This window comes from Epargyreus clarus, unplaced genomic scaffold (genome assembly GCF_041222505.1).
Source record: "Epargyreus clarus isolate Ecla_fem2 unplaced genomic scaffold, WU_Ecla_fem_2.2 ptg000019l, whole genome shotgun sequence".
Taxonomy (NCBI): Eukaryota; Metazoa; Arthropoda; class Insecta; order Lepidoptera; family Hesperiidae; genus Epargyreus; species Epargyreus clarus.
Window position 1 is genome coordinate 2841440 of NW_027332227.1, and position 15402 is coordinate 2856841.

Here is a 15402-nt window from a genome sequence, read left to right on the forward strand (position 1 = left end):
TTACTTTTTTTGGTACAGCCCCAGAGTTGAATACCATATGTCCATACTGGCATTAGGACTTGTTTGTATAATAATAACTTATTGTATGTAGACAGCGAGGAATGTTTCCCAAGCAGCCAATGCATAGCTTTATATTTCAGCTCTAGCTCATCCCGTTTTTTCTTGACGTGAGCTTTCCAGCGCAGCTTCGCATCAAGAGTCATGCCAAGATATTTGGCTGTATTTGCGTATGGTATAGGTGTAGTATTTATATATATAGGTTGATAGTTATTATGCCTATTTGTAAAGTCGACGTGCACTGATTTGCTTTCATTGAGCTTCATTCGCCACTTTTTCGTCCAGTTAACTACTCTGTTGATAGCTAATTGGCATTTCTCCGCTGCTTCAGCGTGATCATTCCCAATAGCTAAGATTGCAGTATCATCCGCAAAAGTTGCAAAGATGTTGTTTTCTGTTTCTGGAATGTCACAGGTGTATAAGAGGTACAGGACCGGCCCCAATACACTGCCTTGTGGTACTCCAGCTTTTATTTGCTTGAGATCGGAGTATGCTTCTCCTTGTCTCACTCGGAAAGCTCTATTTGAAATATAGGATATTAAAATTTCTGAGAATTGTTTTGGTAGCATTTCTCTTAACTTTAATATCAAACCTTCATGCCAGACTTTATCGAAGGCTTGCGCTACATCTAAGAATACTGCGGAGCAGACTTTCTTCTCTTCTAATGATTTCTCTATTGTATTGGTAATTCTATGAATCTGATCAATTGTGGAGTGTTTTTCTCTAAAACCAAACTGATGGTCTGGTATTATTTTTTTATGTTTTAATATGGGCTTGAGTCGCTTTAACAATAGCTTTTCAAAGAGTTTCGACATTATAGGTAATAGGGAGATAGGTCTGTATGATGCAACGTCATGTGGCGGTTTCCCCGGTTTTGGTATCATGATTACTTCAGCAACTTTCCATAAGTCTGGAACATATTGGATTCTAAATGAAGCATTAATTATGGTAGTTAATTTTACTACAGCTTTCCTCGGAAGGTTCTTCATAACTTCCCCTGTGATCAAGTCAAATCCAGGAGCTTTTTTTGGATTAATGCTGCGCTGTATCTCTGTTAGTACTTCTTTTGGCGTTACAAGTTTAATGTCTTGCTCTGTCTGCTCTATACAAAGTCTATTGTGATCACTATAGTCTCCATCATTGTGTTGGAAGATTTTTTCTAGGTGAAAGGCAAACTGTGAAGCTTTAAGCTCAAATTTAATAACATTATTAATTAACCCACAAATGACTACAGGTTACTAAATAATTTCTTAACAAAGTATCAATGTTTGGGTTTTCTAAGAACTCTCATAGATAAATTATTGTCAATTGTCTATGCTATTACCTACTTACTTAGCATTATGTCCAGTCATGCTGATTGCTGTCTACCTCGTTTTCTATTTACCCAAAGATCACATTTTATAATGTTATCTCGACCACACTGAATTGTGGTTACATAGGTAAGCCATTGTTTTCGATAATTATTTATTCGTTGTTGCAAAAAAGTACTATTATAATTTATTTGTACATTTTATTAAAATACGATCGTGAACCTTTGTATGGCATTGTTAAAATGTTAAGAAGCTTTTTAGGAACATATATTGGTAGAATTCTATCTAAATACTTTTTTATTTTGTTTATAAACTGCAATCTTCTGGTCACGTTCTCAGAGCTAATATTCCACTTTTTTTTTTAATCTAAATTATTAAAACCTCAATATGAATTAAATATTAATTGAATTTAATTATGAGTAAGTCCAAAATGTATATGGGTTACCTACATTCGATGGTTTATATTTTAAAAACCTATTTTCGATTAACGAAAAATTCTAAGTACATATATGATTCTATCAGTAATTCGCCATAACGGGTAAGCGTTTCAGCAAGAACTTTCTTTACTGTTGCAAGTGATGGGAATAACCACTATGGGGTAACAATATGGTGCTAGGGTTAAAAAAGGATTTTTCTAATTACTAAGAGAATCCCGGCCTTTGCGCCTGCTTTAATCCAACCATAGGACTCTGAGATGTTTATCCGAACACTAACAAACGATTTTAATAGAGAAAGTTCTAACTATTTTTTATTAAAAAGTAAGTCGGTCGGTAAATATAAGTCTTAAGTCAGCATTAAATGTGAATTTATCTGTTTACGTGACCATTGCCCGTTTATCATCATTCCCAATTTATTGTTTATATTTTTTTCCAGTACATTTATTAGCGTCCTAATTAACTGTTATAACAGACTAGCTACTTTTTACATCGAATATTCGCATTTTAGTGATTATAACGAAGCTTTATGACGTTTAGGCAACTTGCTGCAATAAAGATATCGATAAATACAGGAATTGGCGACTGTTAAATGAATCATATTTTTCTCGTTGAGTTGAATTGAGCGTCCAAAAAACGCTGCGACTGACGCTTAAAAGTGTGCAGGATCTAGCGTTAGATCGCACTTAGCTTCTGAAAAACAACTAAAAGTTTATAGTTTTGTTTTTATGCACGCTAAATTTGTTTTCATACGAGCATTCCGATCTCAGGGCTGCTGGAGGAGATTTCATTTTGAAATAAGCAATCCTTTGTACTCTATTTTCATAATGTTTGCTTTTAATAATTGTTTTTTCCGTGTACAAAAACTTATAAATAAATAAAATATATAAATTGTCGATCGTTGATGTTAAAAGTAGTAAGTCTGCGGTGACCCTAAGAACATCTGTGAGATTATTACAATGCGAACGAGTTTAATTTAATCTTTTAGTTGTTCTAGTTTCTTAGTTTAAACTGTCACAGTGTGTATTTTTAAGAGTTTGTGTTTAAAATGGTATTTCAAAGTGTTTGAATGATTTAAGAATATTGTTGTATTTATAATACCTTCAAAGTATTATGCGTGTGTGTGCTAATGATGAAGTTAATGCAAGCGATTTATGTGTGGTTTATTGTCATTCTAATATATTCATTAGCTTTAGGTATAAGTGGTGATAGCCTTGATGATCGTTTTCGTATACTTTATTCGGATGCACTAGAATGTAAGTTAGAGTTCAGTGTTTATACTTATAGATGCTACAGAGACTATGCACTCATTATTTAACCAGAACTTACCTACGAACTTAAATATTATGCTTCTTAGTTTCCTAATGCATATTATCTGAATGGCATATTTTTGGCAACATTATTATCACAGTATACATATATTACATAGTTTTTGACATAGAGAGTCAAGATTTGTTTGGTTTAGTATTATGGACATGATGACAAATTTTGAAATCTCCTTCTATAATGTAGGTACATAAATTCAGTATTAACAATATTCGCATTTTTAAAACAAATTTTGAATTAAGCCCGAAAGCGCTTACGGGTTTCATGGCGTCCGCGAGTGACGTCACGCTTTGCTATCCCATAGAAAAGTTCAAACAATACGGTGACACGCCAAAACAAAATGACGTCATTACGCCCCTATTAGCGTTTCAAACAAGATGGCCGACTGCAGTATTTTATACTTTTATTTTATTGAAACTATAATAAATCTTAAAGTTTATATATTTTTTTAGAATCCTTTCAAAATATTATTTTTAATTCAATCCTTTATTCTTCGATTTTTAATACTATCAACATGCCCTTTAAGCATAAATAGGAGTGGCGGTGGAGCCTCCGGAGTCGAACCGATAGTAAACTAATACCATGTTATTGTTTACCTACATTTTGTGTTACTACTAACGTAAGCATAGTTCTAAGAATCTGCTTCTTCACTTAAATAAAATACGTTTAACGTCATGAAATAATTGTAAACCACAATATTAATTAAATAGGTTACACTTATTTTACATGCATGTACATTCCACTGCGTAAGCCACCGTATCTGAAGACACCGTATGGAAAAGTTTTGCTAATAGAAGTACTAGTAACAAGCTTGCAGCTGGAACATCTCTACTGCTCGTAGATATCTGTACTATTCTGTACCTAAATATTCCATATAGAACAGAAGTACAATCTAAAATCGATCTAAGATATGTTCTTCGTTCTCTGGACTTAGTTGGAATGCTAGAAAAATAAGATTTGTAGATGGCTAAGCAGGCATTACTCTTATAAGACAAGGCTGCCGCAATTGCACAGATATTTCTACCCCGATATTTTTACGCCCGTTATATTACTGAAAACTTAGGAGTTACTACAGTGGATTTTAAACCATATAAATAATATACTAATAATAATATTGTTCTTCCAGGTGATCACAATAGATCCCTAAATCTTGACGTCAGTAATTTAAAGATCTACTTCTATGATTTTATCAATAACGTTAATATAAGCAGTAAAATTAAAGGTGCTGTTATCGAAATGATACCTCTACTTAAGGATTCTGAACGAAAGATTATATTGTTCGTGCCAGGATATAAGTGTTTTATACAACGAGACATTGAAGAATGGGTACGACAAGCTTTCAAAAATACTGACGTATATTTGTTTATAGCAGACCATTCAGCTTACACCTTTGAAACTGAAGACAAGCTTGGAAGTTATTCTCGATCTGTTTTATATTCTTTCTACATTGGAGAAGCGTTAGGTAAACTACTAGCTTACTTTACTGAGGCAGGATATTCTGAAGATAAGATTCACGGTATAGGACACAGTTTGGGAAGTCAGATGCTTGGGTATACAAGTGATGCTTACTTTCGAGAAACTAATCAGAGGATTGGTAGAGTTACTGGCTTAGACCCAGCTGGTCCTTGCTTTGTGGACAGCGCTCTTGAAGACCAAATCAGGTCGGGAGTGGCGAAGTACGTTGAAGTGTACCACTGTAACGCTGGTCATTTGGGCACTACTAACATGATAGCTGATGTTGATTTCGTATTCAATAAACATGGAAAAGTACAACCGGGTTGTGAAGGTAAATAATTGTAAAAACACGATACATATACTCTTAAGTGTCATAATATAATATTCATAAGTATAAAATATATCCTTGGATAAGAAGCTGAAAATAATGATTAGAAGAAGCGGTTAGAGATATTACTTAAATAATACCATGTATTCACCATAAGATGCTATAACTGTTTACTTAGAAACCATAACACGCATAATTATCTAGTTTGTTGTAAAGAAACGATTATTCATAATATATTTTTCTCTGAATGTATTTAGTAGTATTAATAAGTCCGATACATTAGGTCTTCCGCAGTGATGAGACAATTGTGTTCAGGTGGGAGACTAGACTCAAGTTAATAGAAATTAATTTTATTTTTACTTTCAGGATTGGAGCTGGAAGACACAGCCAAATGCTACCATAAGGCATGTGTGAAGTTTTGGACGGCGTCAGTCCGAAATCCTGATCTGTATTTGGCTAGATCCTGCCACTCTTATGAGGCATGGATTGAAGGACTCTGCTCTGAAGCAAAGACCACTACAGCTGGTTACCACAATCCTGGGAACGCGACTGGAGTATATTATGTGTCGACTGAAAATTATTTAGTTTAGTTTTAAAAAAATCCAAAGTATTGTAATATGTAGTTTGTTCTGCGTTTTCTAAAATAAGTTTTCCAAGTAAATGATTTGTGAAATATAAATAAATGCATGAGAGGAATTCATTGAAAAGAGATAGACCATTCTTAAACAAGAGGATTTATCACTGGCTTTAACTGTTCATGTTGCCGATCTCAGTGCACTCCATATCCTGTACCCTTAATATGAGTTTTTACGTTTTTACAAAACTGACTGTTTTTGTATTTGTTTACGTATTTGCTCATACATTTCCAATCCGCGCCCCTAGCGGACTGTATCGGAACTGATTGGATATGTATGGGAAATACGTAAACAAATACAAAAACAGTCATTTTATAAAAACGTAAAAACTAATACTAAGGGTAGGTACTGATAATAAATTAATTACGCTCGTTACTAATTCAACGAACTTTGGTACGCAAAAGATTGGACAGATTGATTAATAACAGGCGTTAGTTGACTCCTGCGCCGGCCATGGGGAAAAACGCGTGAAGGTAGAAGTAACTCCCAAAGTAATGGGAACGGCACCATAGGACAAAAATTACCTTTTTATTCAATTTCCAATGGTATATTAGAGTAGGACTTCTACTACAACACCACTAGAAGACTACGAATAATATAAGATTGTGTAGATGCCCATAGATGGGTGCACGTAACATCTGATGGGCAATGACATAAATTGTGCAAGAGTACGCTGCTCCTCATCTGTTGGATTGATTCCCTCGACTCTAACGATATTATTGGAAAATTTGCCCATACATTTCCAATCAGCGCCCGTAGCGGACTGTATCAGAAGTGATTGGAAATGTATAGTATGGGAAATACGTAAACAAATACAAAAACAGTCATTTTTGTAAAAACGTAAAAACTCATACTAACCCTTAGTATGAGTTTTTACCTTGTTACTGACAACAACCTAATATAAACAAAGTTGCTAGCGTAAATTGTGCAAAATGAAATAGATATAACTATGAAACCTTCGATTCATTCAGTCTTACGTCATTAAGAGTAAGTTGGTTAGCGGTTTGTGATACTTACATATCTTGAATTTGTATGACGTAAGCATTTTTAAATCCTAAGGGATTTTACATTCTTGATGTTTTAAGCCCCTTATTTACTCATCATTAATGCCTACATTATTTATGTTTCTATATGAATTAATTTATCCAGTTTAAATAGTAGAAGGAAAATATTAATTTGTGGTTTCAATTATCAGTGAATTAATTGTACGTTTTTGTCATATATAGCCATTGTTTAAATTATTGTTAAATTTGTGTCATTTTATTGTATGCCTAATTGCCTATATAGCTGTAATATGTATTATAGTTATTAAATATTAGCCGTCAACATTAGGGATGGGCATTCTTTCCGAAAAAGATCGATTCTTGAATCGATTCGAATCGAAGTGTGATAAATAGATTCACAAAAAAATTGAGACCTAAAGAATCAATTCTGCAAAAGTCGATCTTAGACTTTTTTAAGCTAGTGATAGCTATAGTGATAATAGCTAGTGAAAAAAAACGTCATCAGGACCAAACAACCACTGAAATACTTATCCGTCAGCAAAAGATGTCTACAACGAATTCTTTGATTAGTCGATTTCAGATCGCCATCCCTAGTCGTCATTAAGTAGAAAAAATAATATTTTGCTTACTATTAATTTTATTATATTTTTTCCGTACTTCTATGTTACGATAGGTAAGAAACAATTGATATTTTGACCCCCTACGCCTTAACAATACTTCAATTTCACGAACAAAACCAACTATAATTATAAAGATGAATAATGAAGCTATGTTTACTAACATATGTTCGGGGAAATCCTACAATACAATTCAGTAAATTACTCTGAATAATCAGAAATTATATGGAAATTAGTTTACAAATTATATAACATGCATTGTCAGTGCTACTTTATTATGACATAAGATGTCTCATGTGGTATTCCCATTTCCTCTTTTTCTATCGTGAAGCTGACTAAAATCTTAGAGGATCTTTTTATGAAGTTGTTAATTTTTGTAATCCATTAGCGCACACGATTATACGCGACAACTGGCAAAATCTGCAGTTTCAGAAGATTTTTTGAACGGATTCTTCAAAACTTCACTGCTAAAGGTTTTTTCAGGAAGGGTTTTACCATATGAGTTCACCGTAGGTTTTACCATGGTGTAACTGCAGTGGATGCATCACAGGAACTATGCTGTTTTCCAACTTATGGTACTGTGGTGTGTGGTGGTAAGTGGCTACTGCCGCCCAAGGACGCCTGTAATCAATTCCAGATAAAATAGTATGTCTCCCTTACTTCCCTTCAAATCACTACATGGCAGCGCTTAACACTGATGTCATAAAGCAGCAATAATGCCAAAATAATAATAATGTCAGGTCAGTTCAAAGAGGTGACTGGGGAAAGGAATTTTCCTGCATTTTTAGAGAATTAATCTAGGCCAATATCGCAGACAATAATTATCACTACATATTATAAAACAAAGTCGCTTCCCGCTGTCTGTTCTCATGTTCGCTTTGATCTTTAAAACGACGTGACGGATTTTGATGCAGTTTTTTTAATAGATAGAGTGATTCAACAGAAAGGTTTGTATGTATAATACAAACCTTTCTGTTGAATGTAATGTATGTATAATACATGTATAACATAGTAGAAAAAACACTGATAATATATCACTCGCGCTATCACTACAGGTGAATTTCGTTCGGTTTAATAGAAAGTAACCATAACATAATAGATAGTATCGACTATTTTCCTTTATAATCAAAGTAGAAGACGAGGATACAGTATACCTGGAAAGTGGGCGGTTTACTACGAAAAAAGTACACATTAGTAGCGAAATTATCCGTCTATGTTAGAGACATTATTCTATTCTACCCGTGCGAAGCGCGGGCAGGTTACTAGTATATAATAAAACGCGTAAAGTATGTTCAACTGTTACAATGACGTCATTGCTCAGTCTTAATTTTCCCTAAGACAATTGTTTACGTCATCACGTCTCTTAGTACAAGATGTTTCAACGGAAGACGAGGAAGGAAACATGGCACGTGCGTCATGTTGCGAGAGAAATATGCACATATTGTTCAAGCATGGGAAAATGTATTTCGACTGAAATTCTTCAAATAAGGAAGCAGCAGTAGAATTACCACAAAATGCAATTTCATTTGTATTGTTTGCAAAGGGTGCATGCGGAGGTTAAAATAAGGTGCATTTAATTTAAATTAAAATGAGGCAATTTCATAACATTGTTGTTCTTCCTGTATGTTTCCGAGAATATGAGATATTTCTTAATTGTTAATTAAAATACAAAATTATTAATTATTTAAGGATGTAATCAAGTTATTTTAAATTATGTAGGTACATATAAACGTAGAGTACCCTTAGTATGAATTTTTACGTTTTGACAAAAATGATTATTTTTGTTTACGTATTTCCCATATATTTCCAATCAGTTCTGATACAATCCGCTAGGGGCGCTGATTGGAAATGTATGTGCAAATAACAAATATCAAAATAGTCATTTTTGTAAAAATGTAAAAACTCTTACTAAGGGTACAGGTACAGTATAGGTACCTATAGGCGTTTTCACTGTAAAAGAGTAAAAAGCTAAAGTTTGATTTTATCGTATAAATCTGTTTACGTACTTATGGCACAAATTCTGCGATTTGCGTCACAAACGCTCTTTAAGAACCTACTTAAGAGGTTTCTCACGAGATACATACAAGTAGAATGGAATAACCGGCACGTGAGGATAGGGCAACGTGAACTGAATTCCTAATTGATTCCTAACTGATTTTGGTAACTAACAGATAGGTTTATGATTTGCTACGTAGAGAGGTCTCTGGGGTATCCCCTTTTTTGTTACGAGGGGGAAGCCTTCAAAAGGACGACGACGTGGGACGCCACATTTATTGGGACTGTTACCGCACTAAAACCCCCCTGGTGGCCGTCCTCAACGCTTGTTGGAGAACTCCGGGATCTCCGACGGAACACAACCGGAGTTCTCCAAGGGCGATGCCCCGATCGAGCTCTGCCCTGGGGGAGCGATCGCTCCTCTCCTCTGGGGTATCCCCTAACGCATTTCCAAAGCTGATTCTTATATTCAGTTAAAAATATTAAAAAATGAGTAATTGTAGTATGTAATAAAAATTAAAAGAGATAAGAAATAATAAAAGGAGATATATATTTTTTGAAACAAGTTCGTGCTCTTCTCAAAAGAAACCCTTCATTCGATTGATATTTCATTTGATTTAAAATTAAGCAGAAAGAAAATATCTTTTTTGGACGATATTCATATAGAAATATATTTTAAAACACTATGCAATACATGAAGATTTAAGGTGCTACACTATAACTGGTCTCGTCCGGCTATAGGCTGACATGTGCCTAGTAGTAGAACATAAAAAGGCTGCAGCTTTATTATTTGATACTATAAAATACTTTGAGAATTGGTAATTCCTTTACAAATTGTATATGGACTGAGCGGTAATAAAAATATTGCATCTTTTTCATCAATTTACACGTCACAGACTGTAATTTATTTATTAATTATTTTTTATCCCAAGTAATTATAAGCGGCAAAAAGCGCTTTCAAAAATATAAAGTGTGCCTTATTCAGTGATAAAAGTTACCACTAAATACACTTTCACTAAAAGCACTGCTTCCAGAGTCTAAGCGGAAATCTTCTTTCTTCGAAATATCAACCTAAGCAATGTTCCCTCGGGCTTTTATACTATCCCCAGCGATATAACGATAGCGCGTTTCAGAATACAGGTAGCGACATCTATTGTCTACGGGTTGAAGAAGCGTAGGACGGGGTGAGGGGTTGGGAAACTCAGGGGCGGAAACCGCGCTGAAATAATGACTGCCACTCACGAACTCAAATTCATGTTGTGATCTTTTAATTATTTGCCATGTGTGGATGTTGTGTTTGTTTTTTTTTATTTTTTATTTTTTCGCAATGATAAATTATTTGTTTTGTTTAGATATTATTTCTCTCTAGTTTTACTTTTGGTTTGTTGCCATGTAACAAAAACAAAAATATAATATAATAATATTACCGTTCATAATTTTTCAATTATGTTATAATGTTGTTTGGAATTAGATGTTGATATAATCTTGTCCAATAAAAGTATAGTCATAATAAAAAACAAATCAATTTTACTTATCAGTGATAAGTAAAATTGATTTGTTTTTTATTATGACTATTTGTTATCAGGCTTTTCAGTGTTATTCAAGGACGAAATAAATGTATTATACGCTGTTTAATTATACGCTTTTAATTATGGGTAAACCACGACTATAACCTGTTTTATAAAGAAAAAATCTAACTATATAAAGGGGTTGATAAATAAGGGTTGATAACTGCAAAGGGTGAACTAAACGCTTTCACTTGTTGTTGTTCACGGATATGACGTCATATCCTACCCTTGGTGTTACTAGTTAAAAAAACTTTACATACTATCAGCAACATACTTGTCTTTATTGACACTAAAATTATTGACGTGTATAATCTGAAATAAAAAAATATTTCCGACTATTTTCATAATTAAGAGGGATCATAATCAGGAAAATTATATTCTTACGCCCATTAGTAATAATCAATCTTAACCAATTTGTGGCTATCTAAGTACAAACATAGATATTTTTTTAGGCAATTATTGTTAAATTTCAATCCTGGCTAATTAAAAATTGTTTAAGACTGCTTATTATTACTAATGGATATTTTACAATATTGAGAAATAAGTAACGATATTGAATTTAGACAAAGAACGCAAAATTATGTAACAGGATAAAAACATATTTAATACACAATATAATAGTGCATCAAACAAACAATTGTGACGTCACTGAGCATTGTTTGAATCAAAACCACGGAATTTCCTCTCATTGTACAAATGTTGCTACCTACGAATACGTCATAGGTACATGCCTATCCGTTCTAGGGCAACCTTCATAATAAATTGTGTCGAATTAGTCTTATGTCAAAGGTGAGATGACATAATAGGTTTTATGTTTTCTTTTAGATTATAGATGTAGCAAATTAATATGCAATCTAAATCTTAGAAGCAACTGTTATCCATGGACGTGTAAAATAGCAGGTAGGATTAGAATTCTCATTGTGGTCGGCCATAGATGGTTGCTTTCCCTGAATACGAGGCGTCGATTTAGGCCTCGAATGTTGCTCTCCCTTACTTCTTTTGCTTCAAACCAGTACCCTTACCAGGAGTTTTTACGTTTCGACAAATATGACTGTTTTGGTATTTGTTTACGTTTTGGCCCATAGAATTTCCAAGTTCTGATATAATCCGCTAGGGGCGCTGATTTGAAATAGTATGGGCAAATACGTAAACAAATACCCAAACAGTCATATTTGTCGAAACGTAAAAACTCATGGTAAGGGTACAGAACACACCTGCGGTTAGCGCGATTTTTACAAAGTAAAAATAAGAATATTTGTATCAAATTGGCATTCATTCATCTTCAAGTTAAGCAGGCATTGTCATCCATAGCAACACATGACATCTTTTAATATAGGTTGGAGAACAAAAGTCTTATCCATTCCATGAATAATACCTTCTATGATTAACTTCGAAAAAATCATAATCTATATATATATAAGAGATTTCCACGTATATAGTCACTCATCACGATATCTCTGGAACCATTAGAGCTAAAGACTTGAAATTTGGTAGGAATATTCTTTTCACCGAGTAGAGGTCAGCTAAGAACGGATTTTTTGATATTCCACCGTTAAGGGGGTTAAATGGGGGTTGGAAGTTAATATGAAAGTCCGTCAGTTTTAAAGCAAACTAGATGAAAATTGGTATTTAGCTTTCTGATTTAAAGTAATAAAAATCTAATCTAAGGGTTTTTCCAAAATCAACCCTAAAGGTGGTTAAATAGGGGTTGACAGGTTATTTTAAATTTTGCCATTTTGGAAGCCAGCACTATGAAAGTTAGCCATTGCTTTGCTGGTTAGATATAAAATAACTTTAGTTCTACCGTTTTTGGAAAATCAACCCCTATGTGGGTTAAATAAGGGTTGTAAGTTTGTATAGAATTCCCCCAGTTTTGATGTAAACGCTATCAAAATCGGTATTTAGGTTTTCGATTAAAAATAATTAAATACCTATTTCACCATTTTTGGAAAATCAACCCTTAAGTTGGTAAAATAAGGGTTAACAGCTTATTTTAAAATTTGCCAATTTGAAAGCCAGCACTATGTAAGTTAGCCATTGGCTCACTGGTTAGATACAGTGGAACTATAATTCTACCGTTTAGAAAATGAACCCTCATTTGTGTTAAATAAGGGTTGTAAGTTTGTATGAGAGTCCCCCAGTTTTGATGTAAACTGTATACAAATCGGTATCTGGGTTTCGATAGAAAATAATTAATCATCTATTTCATTGTTTTTGGAAAATCATCCCTTAAGTTCGTTAAATGGGGGTTGGAATTTTATTTCAAACTCCGTTAATTCGGAAGCAAGGACTATAAAAACTTGCATTTGGCTTCCTGTTGGAAATAATAGAACTTTTTTAACACCATTTATGGAAAATCCATCCTCAAGAGGGTAAAATAGGGGTTGTAAGTTTGTATGAAAGTCCACCAGTTTTGAAGTAAACTGTATAAAAATCGGTATTTGGGTTTTCAATAGAAAATAATTAAACACTTATTTCATTTTTTTTTGGAAAATCATCCCTTAAGGTCGTTAATTGGGGGTTGGAATTTTATTCCAAACTCCGTTAATTCGGAAGCAAGGACTATAAAAACTTGCATTTGGTTTTCCTGTTAGAAATAATAGAACTTTTTAACACCATTTATGGAAAATCTACCCTCAAGAGGGTAAAAAAGGGGATGTAAGTTTGTATGAAAGTCCTCCAGTTTTAATGTAAACTGTATAAAAATCGGTATTTGGGTTTTCGATAGAAAATAATTAAACACCTATACCATTATTTTTGGAAAATCATCCCTTAAGGTCGTTAAATGGGGGTTGGAATTTTATTTCAAACTCCGTTAATGCGGGAGCGACCACTATGAAAAATTATCATTACAATCAATGAAGCATCTGAGTCACAGTTTTTTTTAGATTTTTAGATCAACCCTTAAGACTGCTATAGAAGGGTGTATGCATTATGCCTTTCTGTTTACACATCTGTTTCAGCATTTTAGCAACTCAACAATCAACCACCATTAGGGTACTATTTTTTTTTATACTATAGAAGTAGAAGACGAGCATGCAGTCCACCTGATGGTAAGTGGCTACTGCCGCCCATGGACATCTGGAATCAACCCCAGATAGGATTAGATATTCCTACCTGAGGTCAGCCACAGATGCGCCGCTACCCCTGAGGACTAAGTTGGAACGCCTCGGAAAAGTCTGTCTCTCTTACCACACCCTTAAAAACGGAACACAGCAGCGCCTAACACTGCTGTTATTAGGTAGAAATAGGTGTGGCGGTGGTGCCGCCGGAGTCGAACCACAAAGGGTTCTACCACCTTTAGAAACCTATAAGTAAAGGAAGATTCTTTAAAAACCGTTGTTGAAGTTACTTCCTTTGGCGTGTCTGGAAAAAGAACAGAGTGCAGAGAGGTTTAGTGTAGGGTGAAATTCCACGGGCCATCGTAACATATATTTTTAACATGGGAATGTATTACGCGTGTTGAAGTGCACATCGAAGGTTTTTTAGGGTTCCGTACATAAAGGATAAAAACGGAACTCTATTACTAAGACTTCACTGTCTGTCCGTCTGTCCGTGTGTCACAGGGCTCTATCTCTGAAACCGTAATAGATAGACATTTGAAATTCTTACAGAGGATGCATAACGGTGGCCGCTATAACAACAAATACTAAAAATAAAAAAGTTGAAAACAAAAAGGGGTCCCCATACAACAAACTGCTATTCGATATATTTTCAACTAACTTTTAAACCGTTAGAGGTAGACAGTTGAAATTTTCACAAAATGTGTAAATAAAAATTTTAGTTGTACGGAATGCTCAAGGTGCGGGTTGGACTTGCACTTGGTAAATTATTAGTAACGCGCAGACCCGCGGGCCACAAGGAAAAGTCGCGGGCCATACACCACCCGTGGGTGTCGGCTTGCCGACCGCAGGTGTTGAATTAGCTTTCAGAAATTTGATGATAAAGTATTTATTGATACATATGTACATAGGAATGTTTTTGAAATTCTACTAAGGAGGTAAAAGAAGTGTTATATGTATATATACGGGAATCTTTTAGGTTCGAAGTTAGAAACGTAAAATTTCAGATAACGTCTATTCAGACAAATACACGACAACGTGGACGGGTGCAAATTTCATATATGATAATGCGTAATTTTGGTATACTGATTAGGTACATCGCAACTACTTTGGACACACTGCGTGCCAACATTTTGTCCTGCCGTGGGGTATGGTTGTGGTTATGCGTGGATTAGTGATGGTTATGTGATAGACACATAGACCTTGGATTAAAATTTTGGGCTAGAACAGGGCTACAGTATCCCCTGCCTGTCGTACGAGACTAAAGGGGGACTTCAGGATTTGCGGGCAGCAAGAATGGGAGCTCTAACCGCCCAGCCAGCTACCCTGGAAAGAACCACTGTATGTAAGGCCACATATAACATGGACGGTTCCTATAGAATAGAGTAAATAATAATTATTGTATCCTACATGAAACTTATATTTCAAAGAAAGTTTCATTACAGTCCACTAATTAGAATTTTAGTGTATGTTTCTGAAGAAAGCTTGACCAATTTAGTTACACAGTGAAGAAAAAAAGCTTTTATTAATTAAATATTAATGCTATTTTATCGTTAAAATTGTTAAAGGTACAAATTTACGATAACAGTTACGAGTATTTGTCTGTTATAT

General features: G+C 34.4%; 1 protein-coding gene across 1 annotated transcript; it reads left to right on the plus strand.

Moving 5' to 3' along the window:
• The first annotated feature begins 3504 nt into the window (after positions 1–3504).
• LOC140750278 (pancreatic lipase-related protein 2-like) lies at positions 3505–5535 on the plus strand. The gene is made up of 3 exons (XM_073083723.1): positions 3505–3517; positions 4254–4913; positions 5277–5535. Exons 1-3 carry the CDS (start codon positions 3505–3507, stop codon positions 5498–5500), a joined length of 897 nt encoding a protein of 298 aa, XP_072939824.1. The 3' UTR covers positions 5501–5535.
• Positions 5536–15402: the final 9867 nt, after the last annotated feature.